Below are 15,529 nucleotides of genomic sequence, written 5' to 3' on the forward strand. Positions count from 1 at the left end.
GCTGCCTGGCCGCCGCTGCCTCCGGAGCGGAGGGAGCGGCAGCGCCGCGTCCTCCCGGGCAGCACCGCAGGCTTCCCGCGGCTCCCGGGGAGCCTCTCGGGGCCGAGCATCCCGCCAGCCCCGGGCCGGCCGCAGGTGACCCGCGGCGTGGCTGGCCAGGAGGCGGCCGGGCACCGCCGGGAGCCCCCGGGTTGGCGGCTCGGGGGTGGGGGGAACATTTTTATTCCCTTCTCTCTCGCGAGAAAGAGTTGGGCGGGCGATACTTGAAGAGGAGGGAGGGGGGGAGAGGAGGGGAAAAAGGAGGAGGAGGAGGGAGGGGGCAGCTGGAACCGCAGCTGGATTAGCGGCGGGTGCAGCGGCCGCAGCTGGAACAGCAGCGGGAACGGCAGCCGGCGGCGGCGGCTCCAGCGGGTGCGCGCCCCTTGCAGCGGCTTCTCCCGGGGCGGGCGGGCTGGGCGCGGGGCTCCTGCCCGCGGCGCTCCGGCCGCTGCGGCTCTAGCGGTGCCCGGCTCGGGAGCCGGGAGGGTTCGTGCCCGGGAGACGCCTCCAGCCCCGGAGCGGCTTCGGGAGCGGTGGCGGCGGCCGTGGTCTGTCCGCGGCGGGTGCGGGAGCCCCCGCGGATGCTGCTGAAGGGGAGGCACAGCCCGCGCGGCCCCGGGCAGCCCCTCGTCGTCCCCCGCGGCCGCCGCCTCTGGCGGGCGCGATAGCGCCGGGCTGGCCGGGGGCCGACGGCGCCGGGGCGCGGGGGCAGGCGGCGGGGGGCGCGGGGTGGCCGCGGCCGCTTTTCCTCGGTCCCTAACTCCCCTTCCTCCTCATTTCTCCCCCCGCAGCTCGCATTGGAGAGGCCGGTCGGAGACAGGGCGGCGGGGACCGGCAGTCTTCGGCGGCGGAGAGGAGGCAGCGGCCGCTCGCAGCCCGGGGGCTCGGGGGACGCGATGTGGCGGGGGCGGCTGCTGGGGATCGCCCTGGGAGTTGCCGTGCTGTGGGCGTCCCAGGCTGGTGCCGCCGCCGCCGGGCACACCGAGGGGGTGAGCGCCAAGGAGAGCCGGTCCAGCCGGGCCAAGAGGCGAGGGCACGGCGGCGGGCACGACGCGCTCAAAGGGTAGGTGCGGGGCCGGCCCCGGCCCCTCCCGGGGTGCCGCGGCGCGGGCCGGGCAGCCGGCGCACATCTGCCTCTGTGTGTGTGTGTGTGTGTGTGTGTGTGTGTGTCCATAGCCAGAACCCCTTGACGGTGGGAGCTCCGGGGGTGCGAGAGCTCCCCGAGCCCCCTTGGGGCTGCCTATACGGAGGAGCGGGTTGGGCTGGGGGGCGCCGGACGCCGCCTGCAGCACCGCAGGGCAGCGCCAGGGCTCGGGGCGCGGAGCCCCGCCACCCTCCCAGCCCCCCGCCGGACAGGGTGCGGGGTCCTCTGCGACCTGCAGCCGTGCTTCACCTCTGGGCGGGCGATGCTTCGTGGGGATGAGCCGCAGCAGCGCGGAGGTTGCTAATTTATCTTCTAGGAAGGCCTTAGATAAAGGCACGCTGCGGGCTTGTGCATTCCTCCCGCATCCCGCGCTTCTGCTTTGCATAAAAGCAGAATAACGGTGATGCCTGGAGCCCACAGCAAGCCCTTTCCATCAGCTGTCCTCTCTCATCTCCACCTTGAGCCCTTTATGATATCCATCTTGCTCTCTTATAGACTAACTATCTAGTACTAGTATGGGTGAGCCCAAGCATACTAGAGTTAAAAAACATTACAAAATACAAAACATTAAGAAATGTTTTTGTACATGCCTAGCAGAGAGGTTTTTTTAAAGGCTAAATCTCTGTCAGGCAAACTTTTCCCCATTCTAATGGAACACCTTTCCAATGCAAAAATAGTTGTGAAGTCAGCTGAAAGGCATTGCATGCATGTGCAGTTGAAAATCTAGTTCACTAAAGGTGAAAAGTTTTTAATAAAATAATAAAGAAGTTTCCTTTCTCAGGTGATCTAATGTGCCTTTTCAGCACATAGCCAATTTTTTTTCTGTTGTCAGGCAGAAGAGAAATGTAACAAAAATTGTATTAAAATAGCTAGGCTTCTGTAAGGGATGCAAGCTATTGCTTATTTTGCCCCCATTTTCTCAAAAAGAAGCTGTTACAACTTTATTGTTGGAGGCCTTGATGAATGTGCTTTAATTTCTTACCAACTTCCTCTATAGTTCTATAGTACTTTTTACCTATATTTGGATTCACAATCTTGGCTTTTTTAATGCTTGCCTGATTGAAAAGGGTTTATGTTTTTAGATCTGCATGCTGCAAAAATGGATGCAAGCTGTCAGCATTATTTTTCATGGATCTGATTTTGCAGGATCAGACTCTCTTATTTAATTTCCTTATACCTTGTCACAAAAGAAATAGTTGGACAAAGCAGATCTAAAGTAGATGTGACAAAATCTAGGAGGTGAGAAGGATGTACGGTAAAGTTTGAGGGACTAATTGCAAGCAATACAAGATTATAATAAAGAACATTTATTAGAAAGTGCCTGTATTCTTTAGGGTGTTTTAATAACCTCTGTTGTTATAGAATTCTGAGATAATATCAAACTGATAAACAGAATTTTTTTGCTCAGTGGCACAGAATATGCCATCTAGCACACTGTGCTGACTTGGTGGAAGTTAGAGGCATGTTCACTGAGGATAAAATTTCTTTGGTGTGTGTAACTGTCACTCTAAACTGCTGTTTAGACATAGTGCATCCAGAGATGATATTTAATGTGTTAATTACTTCTGGAATCTAAAATGGGTTAGGGTAAGTATTTAATCTTATGAATTGATTCTTATCCTTAACAGAAGCCTGTCATCTTTTATGTCCTTTGCAATAATTCGTCCTTTTATCGTATGTTATCTATGAGTTATATATCTGCTTAGTAATCTGCAAATCTAGAGATAGTGTCAACATAGATTTTAGTTATCCTGTATCTTGGTCAGTTTTTTGAAATTTTACCAACATGAATGAGTGTCCCTGAGAAGCAGATTCTTAGCAAGGATGTAATAATTTGCCAGATGAACTGAGAAAAAGAGAAAACAAATTATTAGTTTGGTTTCTTGTTCAACCTTCTTTTGTAACCCTGATTTGAGGCTGAATATAGAGTTTCCTAATTGCTTGGAGGACAGTAATTTTGATCATTGTTGGGTGAATCCTGCTGGATATTTACAGTTCTGAAGTTGTGAGCACTTTCTTAGGTGTGGTACTGCACTGTACAATTTGAATAAAAAGAATTGTCATTCTAACAGACAAGGGTGGAACAAATTTGAAAGGACAGATGGAAAACATATTTTGAATGTATAGGAACTGTATATACTGGATTATACATTGTAATTGGAGGACTAAAGCACTAAAAATATGATTTTACAAGAAGACATAGTATTTTTTTAACTTGTTCATCAGTACAAATACATTTGGGAATCTGTTAATTGTAATACAAGTCATAACAGATGCCGGAAAACTTTATTTCCATGTTATTACAGTTGACTAAGATTTTCTTTTCATTTTGAAATGAACTTCTGCTCTTATTGTAAGGCACATGGGGGTACATTTTTAAAGAAAACCCTTTTACACTTCAGTCATTTTGTGTGTTTGATTATAATGACTATTGGAAGTCTTTTTAGCATTTGAAAGTAGTCTGTGTGTGAATACTGGTCTTGTATGTTAAAATGAAGAAGCTTAAGATCTGTTTCAGTTTCTCACGATTTTTCCTACTAAACATTTTTTACTGCAAGCTGTTGACTGCAGGAGATGTTTGCTTTCATCTGTGTGACCTCTGCCTCGTTGTTTATGGCAATGAGCTGTCCAAATGCACAATGTGATTCTAGAAACATATTTTAATTTTAATAATTATAAATGACTTAGAAGTGCCTCTTAGGTTTTCATTTTAAGACATTACATTTGCTGCTCATATAGTTTGAATCAATCTTGCTTTGGAGGCATTAAAGTCCTTTTAATGCTATCTGTGTTTGGCCTAATTCAATGTATATTTATGTGCTGGTGCCTGATGCCTCTAAGTAATCAGAATAAAGGCAGTAATTATTAAAAAATATAACTAGACTCTCTGGTCATGGAAATCTTGCTGGAATCCATTATGATTCGGGAAGTTAAAATAATAAGTGAGACATTTCTTCTCCAGATCTCCAGAATGTTATTGTATTGAGCTATAAGGTATCAAGCCATTATCTTGCTACCCCTTAAGCACCCAAGAATGTAGTGTCCACCTCTGTAAGAAATAAACCCTACAAAAGTGGCCATGAACAGAAAGCTCTTTCTAAACAATATATACTTGAAGACAACCATTCCTATGTGTTTCAAACATTTGAATATAAAGCAAAACATAATTTACTGGTGATTTGATTAGTATTTGTCTGAATACAAGAAGTATTGTACCCAAAGTCTTAGAATTAATTAGGATTTCTCATTTTCTGATGATGCTAGAAGAATTCAAACACTAATGAGTATCAGCCAGTTCTTAATATCATTTTAAGCAATGTTTGTCTTGTTTATCAGTCTCTTCTCAGTATAATGACCAAAGAAAGCAATGATTTTCTTAACAAATAGCAGAAATTTTGAAAGAACTGAAATTTCTTTAAGATAGCTGACTTCTCACGTGCTTCTAATTAGGAGACTAATTAAATGTATTTGTGCAAGAATTGTTTAATTTCTTTGTTTTTATTAAGTTGAAATGATAGTGAATATTGCAGAACAGAATAGTTGGCTCCAAAAGGATTCATAAAAGTCTTGGATTAAAGGTATTCAACAGGAGATTGAGCTTTTTGGACCAATTTCTTTTGGGTACCTCAAATGAAGACCACAGCTTTACTGACCCACTTCCCTAAGTAAACTTGGTTGGATTTGACCCTTTTTATGCATCAGTGCTCCCTGAAACGGAATAATCTTATTAATCTATAACTTAATTCTAGTGTTCAGCTATATAATTAGGGCTTCTGGTTTTCGTTTTAAACCAATCTTTACCACTAAAAGCCTGCTGAAGAAAAGCAGACTTTCTGTACTGGTAAATATTTGTTTATACTGAAAAACCTCAAGGATTTTTCTTGCCACTTGTGGCCTGCACACCTCTGGGCAGCTGCTGGTGCCACACCTTGTCAATGCCCCTCTGCAAGCGGGAGGCAGCCTGAATACTTGGAAATAAAAAACTTAATTAAAAATACATGCAGGTTGCTGTAATACCCCATGTGCTGGAGCACTCACCTGGCTTCCAGGTGGCATGGCTGGCCTCCTTCCAGTCCTCTGTGCCTGTGGGGTAAAGCTTGCATGGAGAATGAAGAACTTCTATTCCAGCATATCCTAATGTGGAAACTGAAGTCTTTGGCAACTACATGTAGTGTTAATATTTTGCACTTCTCTGAATATATTTGCCAATGGTTGTGGTACTGTTCTTTTGTTATTACATGATCCTTGCAAATCTAGTTCTGGAGTGAAGCAAGTTCATAGATATTGGCATTGTGCCTTGTATATGTGTTTCCTCTCTTTTGGTATGATGTGATTTGATGTAGGTGTGACTTTGTGGAGCAGGAGAAAAACAATAAAAAGTAAATAATCATCAGGGCTTTGTAGTCCTTGTAGTCTCCATTTAGATATCCAAATGGTGTCATTTGGATACCGTTGCTTTAGAAGGCCTTAATCCAAATTCTGATTTATCAGTTTTGGGGGGAGACGGCCTGTGTAGTTTGTAGGGAAGAATTAGGAATTTATTAGTTTTGGGCATGCCAGTGCAACCTGTGGTTAAAACTCTTGGTGAATACTGTTGTAGTCTCCCTTTCAGGGGGAGGCTCTGAGATTCTGTTTCTGACAATTTAGCCATTCTCCTTCTCTGTGATCTTTCTCATATTATATTGTAGCAGGACACAAATGGGTTTGAAGTGCCTCTCCTAAAATACATTAGATAATTACTTTCTTGCCATTTGATGGTAGTGGGTCATAAATAGAGCAAGCAGAGGAAAAAGGCTACAATCAACAGTGTAGCAGCATTCTTGATGTACTGTATGAAACAAGATTGTTTTGGAAATGTTGTAAAATCAGCCTGGGAGACTAAGATGAAGTAGGTTTCTTATGACCCAGCACCACTGTGCCAAGTTGACATGTTGAACATCAAGAAGGCAAGACTGGATGTAATTATTTTCCTTTCTTCCCCTCAATTATCTATTTGTTCATTTTTGTGTGCTTAGCTCTTGGCTGTATCAGGCTGGCCTGATACACTGCCCCAGATGCTGCAGGAGCAGTCACAGCTGGCCTGTGGTGGGCTTCATGGATTTCACATCAGGGTTGTCGCTTTGTGTCCCATTGCAGGCAGGTACATCCTGAGGGGTCCTTTAAGGCTGATTGTTGCTATGACATAATTGCTTGGCAGGTTAGAAACAGATTAATCCCATAGCCCTTACTCAGACACAAGAGATGTCATGGATAGTACTTTGTTTCTCTCTTTGTGTTCCAGATAATAATTTTCTTCTTTGGATTTGGTACGCAGTTATCTCATCTTATGTGTGATGGTGACTTTGTGGAGACTTTCTCTCAGTTTGTTAGTGTTTAATTGAACTTTGATTGACAGGGGTGTACTGTGTTTAGAAACTGGAGGCATAAAGAGTTGGGGGAAGAACAGCACCTGCAGAAAGTGTGTCTTGTTGGAGCAGGGTGCAGTAATTTGCAGTTTGCAGTGCAGGTTTCCTGAGAGAATTGCTTTGAGGAGACAGAAGAAACTCTGGCTAAGCATAGCTGCACTTTCCTCAGTCAAGAGCCTACTTAAGTTTTATAAAAGCAGATTTCTCCCCTGTTGTGAGGCAGCACAGGATACATTTTGTGTTCAGTGGTGGTTCCATAAGTTGTTCATCAGATTCTGTATCGCCTGGGTCTGTTTCCCTTGGTCACTGGATAAATTCTGCTCTATGTGCAGCTTCACACCGGTGTCAGAACCTTTGGGGCTGTGTTGGGCTCGAGGATGCAGACTTGAAGTAAGCATAGGGCTGCTCTCAGTTGATATGGGAGCAAAGGGAGGATCTCTGGGTCAGAGCTTGGCAGGAGCAGTCCATCCGTCAGCTTCACTTATAGTCGTCCTTATCAAATAAGATTACAGCTTCTGTTTCCCTGTATGTTTATTTTCCTTTCCTGTGGTGTGTTGCTCAGTATTGCTGCTCACTTAGGACAGTCTTTGTCATTCCTCTTCCATCCTGCAAACTTGAATGTTTAGTGTACGAACTTCAATGCAGTTTTTGACAAGGGTCACTTTAAATATGTTCATGGACTGAGCAACCTGTGATTGTTAGAATAGTATTACCCAAAACGAAAGACCCAAAATATTTAGCTGTATGGATCACAGGAGAATTTTCTCTTGGTAGAAATGTGGTAGACACTGGGTAACAGGAGACCATCTCTACTTAAATAAGATTTTAGGACCTTTAGATCTTTGAATGCGCACATATGAAAATAGTAAGAAATTAATCAATAACTTTTTTGTTTTGCAATGAGAATAACTCCCATCTCATTCTTCTTCTTCATCTCCCTGCTGAACCCTAAAGATGAAGAGGATATAGAGGCATGTCTGTCACTTTGGTCTTGCTCCCCAGACTCAGTAAATATTTTTGTAGAATGGAGCAATTGTGGCCTGGAGTGTTTCTGATTAACCATTGCACTGTGCTGGGAAATGTATTTGTAGCTTTTCAATCTTACATTTATCCTTTGGCTGTTTTCTCATCCATTCTGACTTTCCCACCTAGTTTTATTTGTTTTATCTTTTAAAAAAGATTTCAGACCTACTGAACAGCCTCATTCATGCTAAGGCTGGTGCGCAGATAGAGGCATGAGGACAATCATTTGGTTTTTTGTGACAGTTCAGTAAAGTCAGGCTCTTCTTTGGACGGTACATTGGGATGTAAAATATAGCCTGTTAAATTAAAATCTCTGCCTTCTGGTTTTGCTTATAGATCTTCACTGAAGTATGAAGGAGGTCTAGCTTTTATCTGGAAAAATATTTTCAATGTTGACTTGCTGGAGAATCTGTTGTTTTCCTTTCTACTTCTCATTTTGTGAAATGATTCATGACCATTATAGCCTCAGAAATACCAAATGAAAGCCACAGTTCTTTTGTCTACAGTCTTAATCATTTTCATCCTCTTTTTCAAGCTTCCCTCTCTCATATTTTGCTGGAGGACATCAGAATATCCAGTGATGTTCTGCTGAGGTTTCAAACTAAAATTTGTTTCCTTTCAGGAACATTATTTTCCTGTTTCGTTTCTTCTTTGTTTTTCCCTTTAATATTCCATCTTCTTCTCTTCCCCATGTACAGAGTAAATTACCAGTTCTGCTAGGGACAAGTTGAACTAAAACAGGGTTTTCCTATTTCCTTATGGCAGATGTGCAGGTGATTAGCCTTTTGAAAATGTGATGACACTGTCCCAGCAAGGAGAGAGACAAAGGGTAGAATATTGTGTAGTGAAGGGAGGAGAAATACTGATAACTTACCTAAAATAAATCTTCAGTAGCATAAGGGAGAGCACTTAATACACAAATTAATAGCATTGATTAACACCTAAGGGCGTTCTCTGACAGTATTGATGCAAGTGTCAAGTATAGGAGACTCCCTAAAGGATTGAGTGTCCTCCATGGAGGGGATGGTGGGTGGTACCAGCACAACCTGCAGTCCTCGGTGAAGCCTCAACAAGGGGCTGGCTGCCCTTGGGTTTGTCTGGCCGGTGTGCCCCACGCCAGCCCTTGTGCTGCTGCTCAGCTTGGGCACGGGCTGGTGGAAATCCTGAGCTCCCTGGGTGCTTTCCCTCGAGACACTGTTAGAGGTTTGCCTCCTCAGTGACCATTAGTGGGTACATGGTGAGTGTGGGGAGTAGATCTGGAGGTGTGAAATGTTCTCTTCCTGTTCCCCTCTTGGAAGTGACATCTGGACAGCTAAACATTGACTTAGCCCGCAGTTATATCCATTTCCCATGGGATGTTTTTAGTGCTACCAGATAGAAAAGACTTCTTGTCCTCTGAATATATATTTTTAGTTTGTTTTTTTTTGGTGTGTGTTTTAAGAAAGTACCTGAGGGATCCTTCCTGTTTACCTGCTCACTTGTCCACCTAGCAGGTAGTTTCTTTTGGTGATGTACTTGTACTTTCCGTGTCCTATACAGCCATGTAGATGGGTTTTGAACTGGACCCGTTGACATTCTCAAGTGGAACAATGAAGGAATACATGCCAGAAACGCGTCTGTCCCTGGCTATGAATGAGAACAATGCCTGGCTGTCAGGTTAGATGAGCGTGTCCCTGCAAAAGACAGGGCTGGATTTTCAGAGCAATTGCCGAAGAATTCTCTTAATGTCAATGCTGTTGTTGGATTGCTGTATTTAGCTGTCACACTGTGATGGAGGTTAGGGTTAGAAAAGTGTTCAGTGTTGCTGCAGGAAACTTGCATGTCATTTTGAACTTTTGGCCAGAGCCAAAGATACCCGTAGAGCTGCTCAGCGTGCTATTTTTTTAGTTGAACTGAGCCAGGATTCTGGGACAGCGGTATCCTTTCTGTCAGAGTGAGAAATAGTTATCATATTAGGCTCTCTGCATGGCACAGGCTTGCTTATTGCAGTGTAAAAATGAGTACATCAGATGCAGTCCTTTCTATGTAAAAATACATATTTTGCTTAAAAGTGCATGCTTATTCTTTATAGTGTAATAGAAGCTAAATTTTATGTTTGTTCCAGAGTATAGCATAGTTTCGTAGGGTTTCCTGTTATATGATTTAAATAAATAGCTTCAGGAACCAGATCTTCCCTTCTGAGTTCTGCTTTGCTCACTGCTCCTTGGAGGAGGGGGTAGGTGCCAGCACAGCTAAAGGAGGTGCTTTAGATACAGACCTCTAATTTATGCATACTTGGCTTGTGTCATTTAAGTGAGGAGGGATCTTGGGAGGCCATGTGGTCCAACCCCCACTCAGAGCAGGGTGAACTTAAATCAGGTTGTTCATTGCTGTGTCCACTAAAGTTTGGACTGTATCTGGTGATGGAAGTTCTTGATTCTGTGGGAAAGCTGAGTAAAACTCCAGTGGTGTCAGCAGAGCTGCTCCAGTCTGTGCATTTAATATTTATTCTGAGACACTGAGAAGTTTAGGTAGGTACATAAAGCTGACTTACAGCAAAAAGTATAGATCTGATTTTGTGTCTCTTGAAACCTACTATTAAAAGCTATTCATCATCACATTCTGGAGCCTTAACAAGCACATTTTCAAGACCAGCCTCCCATTTTTTCAGGTGCAGTTTGTCGTTCTTTTTAACTGCCCAGTGCAAGCATGGAAACATCACTCCAATTTTATGTGGAAATGATCAGCAAATAGTTCTGGGTACAGTTTTAGCAGCTACCAGAGTTACCCACATAAGAAGGAAAATAGGCAAAACTTTCTCTAAAAACAACTGCTGGATGATGATATTGCTTTAAATTGCATTTTTCTGCCAGAAAACTGGGTCATATGCTAACCACTGCAGCCAAATAGTTAATAGAAGTTGCTCATGAAACGTTCTCTTGCAAGGAAGAATCCTCGTGCATTTTCCTAGGGAGAGGAAAAAGGAGTTGAGGGAGCGATGAGAAACCCTTCCCAGTATCCCTGCATTCCAGCTCTCTAAGTGGTGGTCAGCTGTTTCTCCTGCTCTCTCAGCTGCTCTCTGCCCTCTCTGTCTGGTCTCTGTGTAATTTATTTGAGACCCGTGCTTTGGGTTTGATTCAGCGCGGATTACGCCAGCGTTGGCCGGTGCATGGCAGTGCTGCTGACAAAATTTCTGCCTGAAGCCTCGCTCACAGCAGTGCCAGAAACTCTTCCTCCCATGGGAGTTGCAGATGGGCAATGCTTTCTTCCGGAGAGGGTTGTAATTTCCTCGAGGGTCACAGGCAGGGCAGAGTGGGGATGTAGAGAATTAGCCCTTCCCCCTGGCAGGCTGCAGCGCGGGGCTCCGACGGTGCCTCTGCCGGGACCCCGGGGAGGACAGCCCCAATGCCACAGGTGTCCCTGCCACTCCCGGGCTGGGTGTTTGCTCCTGCCGGCTTCACACAGGGCTTTTGAAAGTCTCCCTCACTTCTCTGGCTGTCTAGTTATATCTGATAAGAAGGCTGCCAAGCTTAGCATGGTTTGCTTCTCATTGTTTTACATCTGTGTGCGCACTCAGCAATCCACCCGCAGTGCCTGGGTACCGGCTGCAGGTCGGGGGAGCCGGGCAGCCTCACATCCCTGCTGAGCCAGGGCTCTGGAAGCACGGGAGGGACAGCCCCAGTCTGTCCTTTCTGTGGGTGACATCAGTATTGCCCTGTGGAGAAAGGAGACCTTTTATTTGAGAGGCTGTGCCAGCTGGAGGCGGTGATGCATCTCCAGGAGCCGATGCTGCAGCTCAGCCCGGCTCATTCCCCACGAGCCGGGAAGGGACCCACATGGCTTTACTTGGGAATGGGCTGTAGGGCCCCTGTGGCTGTTTCTGCAAAGAATATCTTCTAGTTTGATGCATGCAGGTGCTGTCAATATCTATGCAAACCTATCACTCTCAAGTGTTAGTTATCAGAATTTCCAGATGAACCTTTTTCTCTCTGCTGTTCCAAGATTTTTTTAGCTGATGACTCATGTCTAATGTCTTTTGATAATTCAACTCACTTTGCTACTGAATTTCTACTTGAGTATCATTAATCAAAGACATAATATCTTGTTTAAATTGGACATCTTTGATGAAACTCTGGGCATCAGCCATCCTGTCTCTCAGCACCATACCATTAGAGAAATCCTTTTATACTTTACAAGTTCATTAAGTGTCTCTAAAATAAAACATAAGACTTTTTTTTTTTTTTTTTAAATTTCAATGGTAACAACTCTGTTCTCTGAACAGAGATTCTCTGTTCCTTCTCTGGGCTTTGGAGTGAAAGGAAGGTGCTGTAGGTAGTTTCAGGGTGTATAGGTATGTTTTTGCTTATTTTATCATTACAAATATCAGATCAGATTTTACAACTGAATTTTTTATCATAACAGATTTTATAACTGCATTCTGTTTCTGGTGCTCTTCAGGAAAACAGTTTTACAATAATATAAAGCACTTCTTTAGTATTCATAGCTTATAATATCAGCAGGAAAATATGCTCTATGCAACACACAGTGGGTAACTGTTCAAAGTAAGTGCCATGATAGAGCCTTTACAATTTGATTGATGGATTCCATGATTTTACATGAGGTAAATTATTTAGTATTGCCTTGGATACTTTATTTATGGGGATTTATTGCTATAGTGTCTGATCACCTCATAAATATCAATTAATTTAACCTTCAAAATTAATTATTTTCAAAGTCATTTTACAAATATGCACGAATTAAGAACACTCCCTCTGTCTCAAAGAAGCAACATTCAGACTTTAATATAGGTTTCTTTTATAAGCTAGACAGCAGCTTTCTGACGAAAAAGTGTTCCACTGGAAAATGCACTTGTCAGGCTCAAACTGTTCCATGGAAGTACAGTTTGATGACTTTATTTTTTTTTTTCTTTCAAAACTAAGCACACTGCACTGGAGTTGGAGGCTCCTGGTTGTATGGCTTAGCCTATCCTGTGGACAGCTTCAAGGCTCCCAGGGTCTCTGACTTCATGGTTGCTGGCACATCTAGGTTTTCCAGAGTCCCATTTTGGAAAAAGATTTTTAAAACCAGGTTTCTCTGTGACACAGAAATCTACTTCTGACTCTTAACGTGGACCAGATGGTCCCCAAAGCCACACACTTGCTGAGACTGAAATTTGGCAGAGTACATAAACATCACTTTATGGTCAGCCTTCTATAGATCCTCACCAACTGGAAGTAGAAATGGGTGGTTTATGCCCATAGGTTGTAACAGGTAGCAACAAACCCATTCTATCTGCCTTAATAAGTTCCATTATTTCTTCTGACTGGAGGTGAAAAGCAATCTCACTTGTCTGCTTGCCAGTCTTACTTGGCAGATGAATGTGGAGCAACATTTGGCATTGATGAGCAGGGAACTCTAGGAAAGTTACATGGTTATAGCCCTGCTGGGAAGTAGCTGACATTACTAAAACTGAATACATTGGAATTAAATGAGTAAGACTTTGAGTCTGTAACACCAGTTGCAGGAAGGGAAAAGGACCTGGCAACAAGTCCAGTTGTGTTGCTCACATTCACCTCCATTACTACTTTGTAATTATCCAGAACCAGTGGAAGGTAATGGTAGTGCTTGCTTTGACTTAAGTGGTTTCTGGCCATGGTTGGAAAGAATAGGTGTCCCTGAAATTGGTGTAATCAGAATACTTGAAATTGCATTAGTACTGCATATCTCTAAATAAATAAGAGTATATAACTTTTCTTAGTTAGAAAATGTGCATAAAGAAATGTTTGTATATATTGAGATTGTTTGTCTTAAGTGGCCTCACCATATGAAGTAACTATTGTTTACTTAAACATTGCAATACTAACAATGAAGAACTTTCTGAAAGACCAAGGACAAAATAATAATAGGGAACCCTTCTTAAAACAGTAAACATTTCAATCTGTCTCTAATCTGTATACAATATTTTAATATAGCAGTTCCTAGGAAGTTTCTAGCTGGTTCTAGCTGCATTAATCTATTGAGTAATTGCTCACAATATTAACAGAGGTTGTAACATTTTCCTCTGCTAAGATTATTAAGCGTAAAACAAAAGAAGGCACATGTTACCATTTTTGAAAGTATTCTTACTAACTTTATTTGCATGATAGATGCATCAAATAAATAGGACAAGATAGAATAAAAAAAAAAAAGTCTATTGTCCCTCTGTGTATGAGGGACATAGAATAATTTCCACTTTTCTCTTTTTATCAATAAAATCATGATAGAAATAGTGTCATGTCCTGTCAGCTTTCAGTTGTCATAAACTCTAGTAATAAAGTTATTTGACAGGGTAAATGTGGATGAGAGGAATGGGCTGGAAAGAAAAATTCCAGTGGATACATCACTTAAGGAGGGCAGTAGGCCCCTCAAACTCATTTCATAGGACCTTATCACTACATACACCGACATCCTTGATTAGTTTTGGTAGTAAGTAATTTTTCCTAATGAATAATTAACATATTTTGACTCATTTACTTGGCTGATGTTCTTGTTGGCAGGTTTCACTCACACATACATAGTTTTGTTCATGGACAAAACAGGGAACAGTAATAGTGCTTTAGAGTAAAGAAAAGAAAGCAACAGGAAGCTTAAAAATTCCCACTCAAAGAGCACTAGATTTAATTTGTGGTTATTAACGATGCTGGATGCTAATTTTTTACTTAAGTGTGAGTTTTGCTCAAAAAACCTGGATGGTTACTTCCTCAGATATGGAGTCTTGTGAGACAAGGTTTCCCCATTCTATTCCTGTTCAAATGTTACTGATTCGATTTTGTGCTTGTAATGTAATCTTTAATTTATAAAAGTGTATGTTACCAAAAAACCCCAACAACTACAGGCCAAAAACATACAACACTTCTAAATTTAATTATTGAAATGTATATTGCAGTGATTTACCTTTTCCATTTTATGTCTCTACTTCTAAAACATATTTCTGAGTAAAAATAAAAATTCATCCTTATCCTTTTTATTTTTTTCCAGACCAAATGTGTGTGGATCACGTTACAATGCCTACTGCTGCCCTGGATGGAAAACGTTACCTGGTGGAAACCAATGCATAGTCCGTAAGTTAATCTAGTTATGTGTTATGATTGATGTTTATCTTTGTCCTTCTATGTCTCAGGGTGGTTTTAATTGTATACCAGAACTGAAATGTGTTTCTGTACGTTTTCAACAGCAGCTGTACATGACTGCTTTACCATTTAAAATATATTAAGCTAATATACAAAGTTTCATGGGCTACAACACAGTGATGTGATACCAATATACAAAGTTTCATGGGCTACAACACAATATTTAACCAAAATATTAATATACCAATATTTAACAAAAGATTAATCTCATCCACATGTTCTGTTTAAGTCTCTAGTAAAGGGTTCCAAGGGGTGTGTGAACTCTTGGGAATGAGTAGAATATATTAATCTATTTAGGTTAATAGAAGGACACAACAGCATCAGGCCAGCAAATGCATTTTCTCCACTTCTTTGGACCATATCCCTGAAATGTATATGTAGGGATATAAATATGTGCTTACATCATAGTGCTATACGCATATTCATGTGTAGTAGAACAGTGTACCAGAAAAAAATCCTAAAGGCACTTTGCCCATTGCTGATAAGACTCTCTCCAGAGATCCTGCAGCGGTGTGCTGTCAGATGGGAATTACTGCTCTTGTCTGTGTGTGGTGCAGAAATAAAGGAAGCATTATGTTGCTGTCTCAGTGCCATCCTTCCTTCGAGAAGGTCTGGTAAAATGGACAGCAGTTTCACTTTTCCAAGGAAATCTCCCCATATCTAGTGTGGCCTGTGGCATGTTCCCAGGCTTTTCATAGCAGATGGTGAAGGTCTAGGTCTTAGCTGCCCTCTATAAAGATGTAGATGAACAGGAGGAACTGTTTTGGGAT

At 42.7% G+C, this 15,529-nt stretch overlaps 1 protein-coding gene across 1 annotated transcript in view; it reads left to right on the plus strand.

Annotated features, from left to right (window-relative positions):
• Window positions 1–351: 351 nt before the first annotated feature.
• The window catches only part of FBN1 (fibrillin 1), a 144,800-nt gene continuing 129,622 nt past the window's right edge, over window positions 352–15,529 (plus strand). The window contains exons 1-3 of the mRNA XM_041469038.1: window positions 352–411; window positions 831–1,102; window positions 14,608–14,690. Of these exons, the coding sequence (XP_041324972.1) occupies window positions 936–1,102; window positions 14,608–14,690 (250 nt within the window). The 5' untranslated portion in view covers window positions 352–411; window positions 831–935. The remainder of the gene's footprint in view (window positions 412–830; window positions 1,103–14,607; window positions 14,691–15,529) is intronic.

This window comes from Pyrgilauda ruficollis, unplaced genomic scaffold, assembly GCF_017590135.1.
Source record: "Pyrgilauda ruficollis isolate IOZ18807 unplaced genomic scaffold, ASM1759013v1 scaffold23, whole genome shotgun sequence".
Classification (NCBI taxonomy): domain Eukaryota; kingdom Metazoa; phylum Chordata; class Aves; order Passeriformes; family Passeridae; genus Pyrgilauda; species Pyrgilauda ruficollis.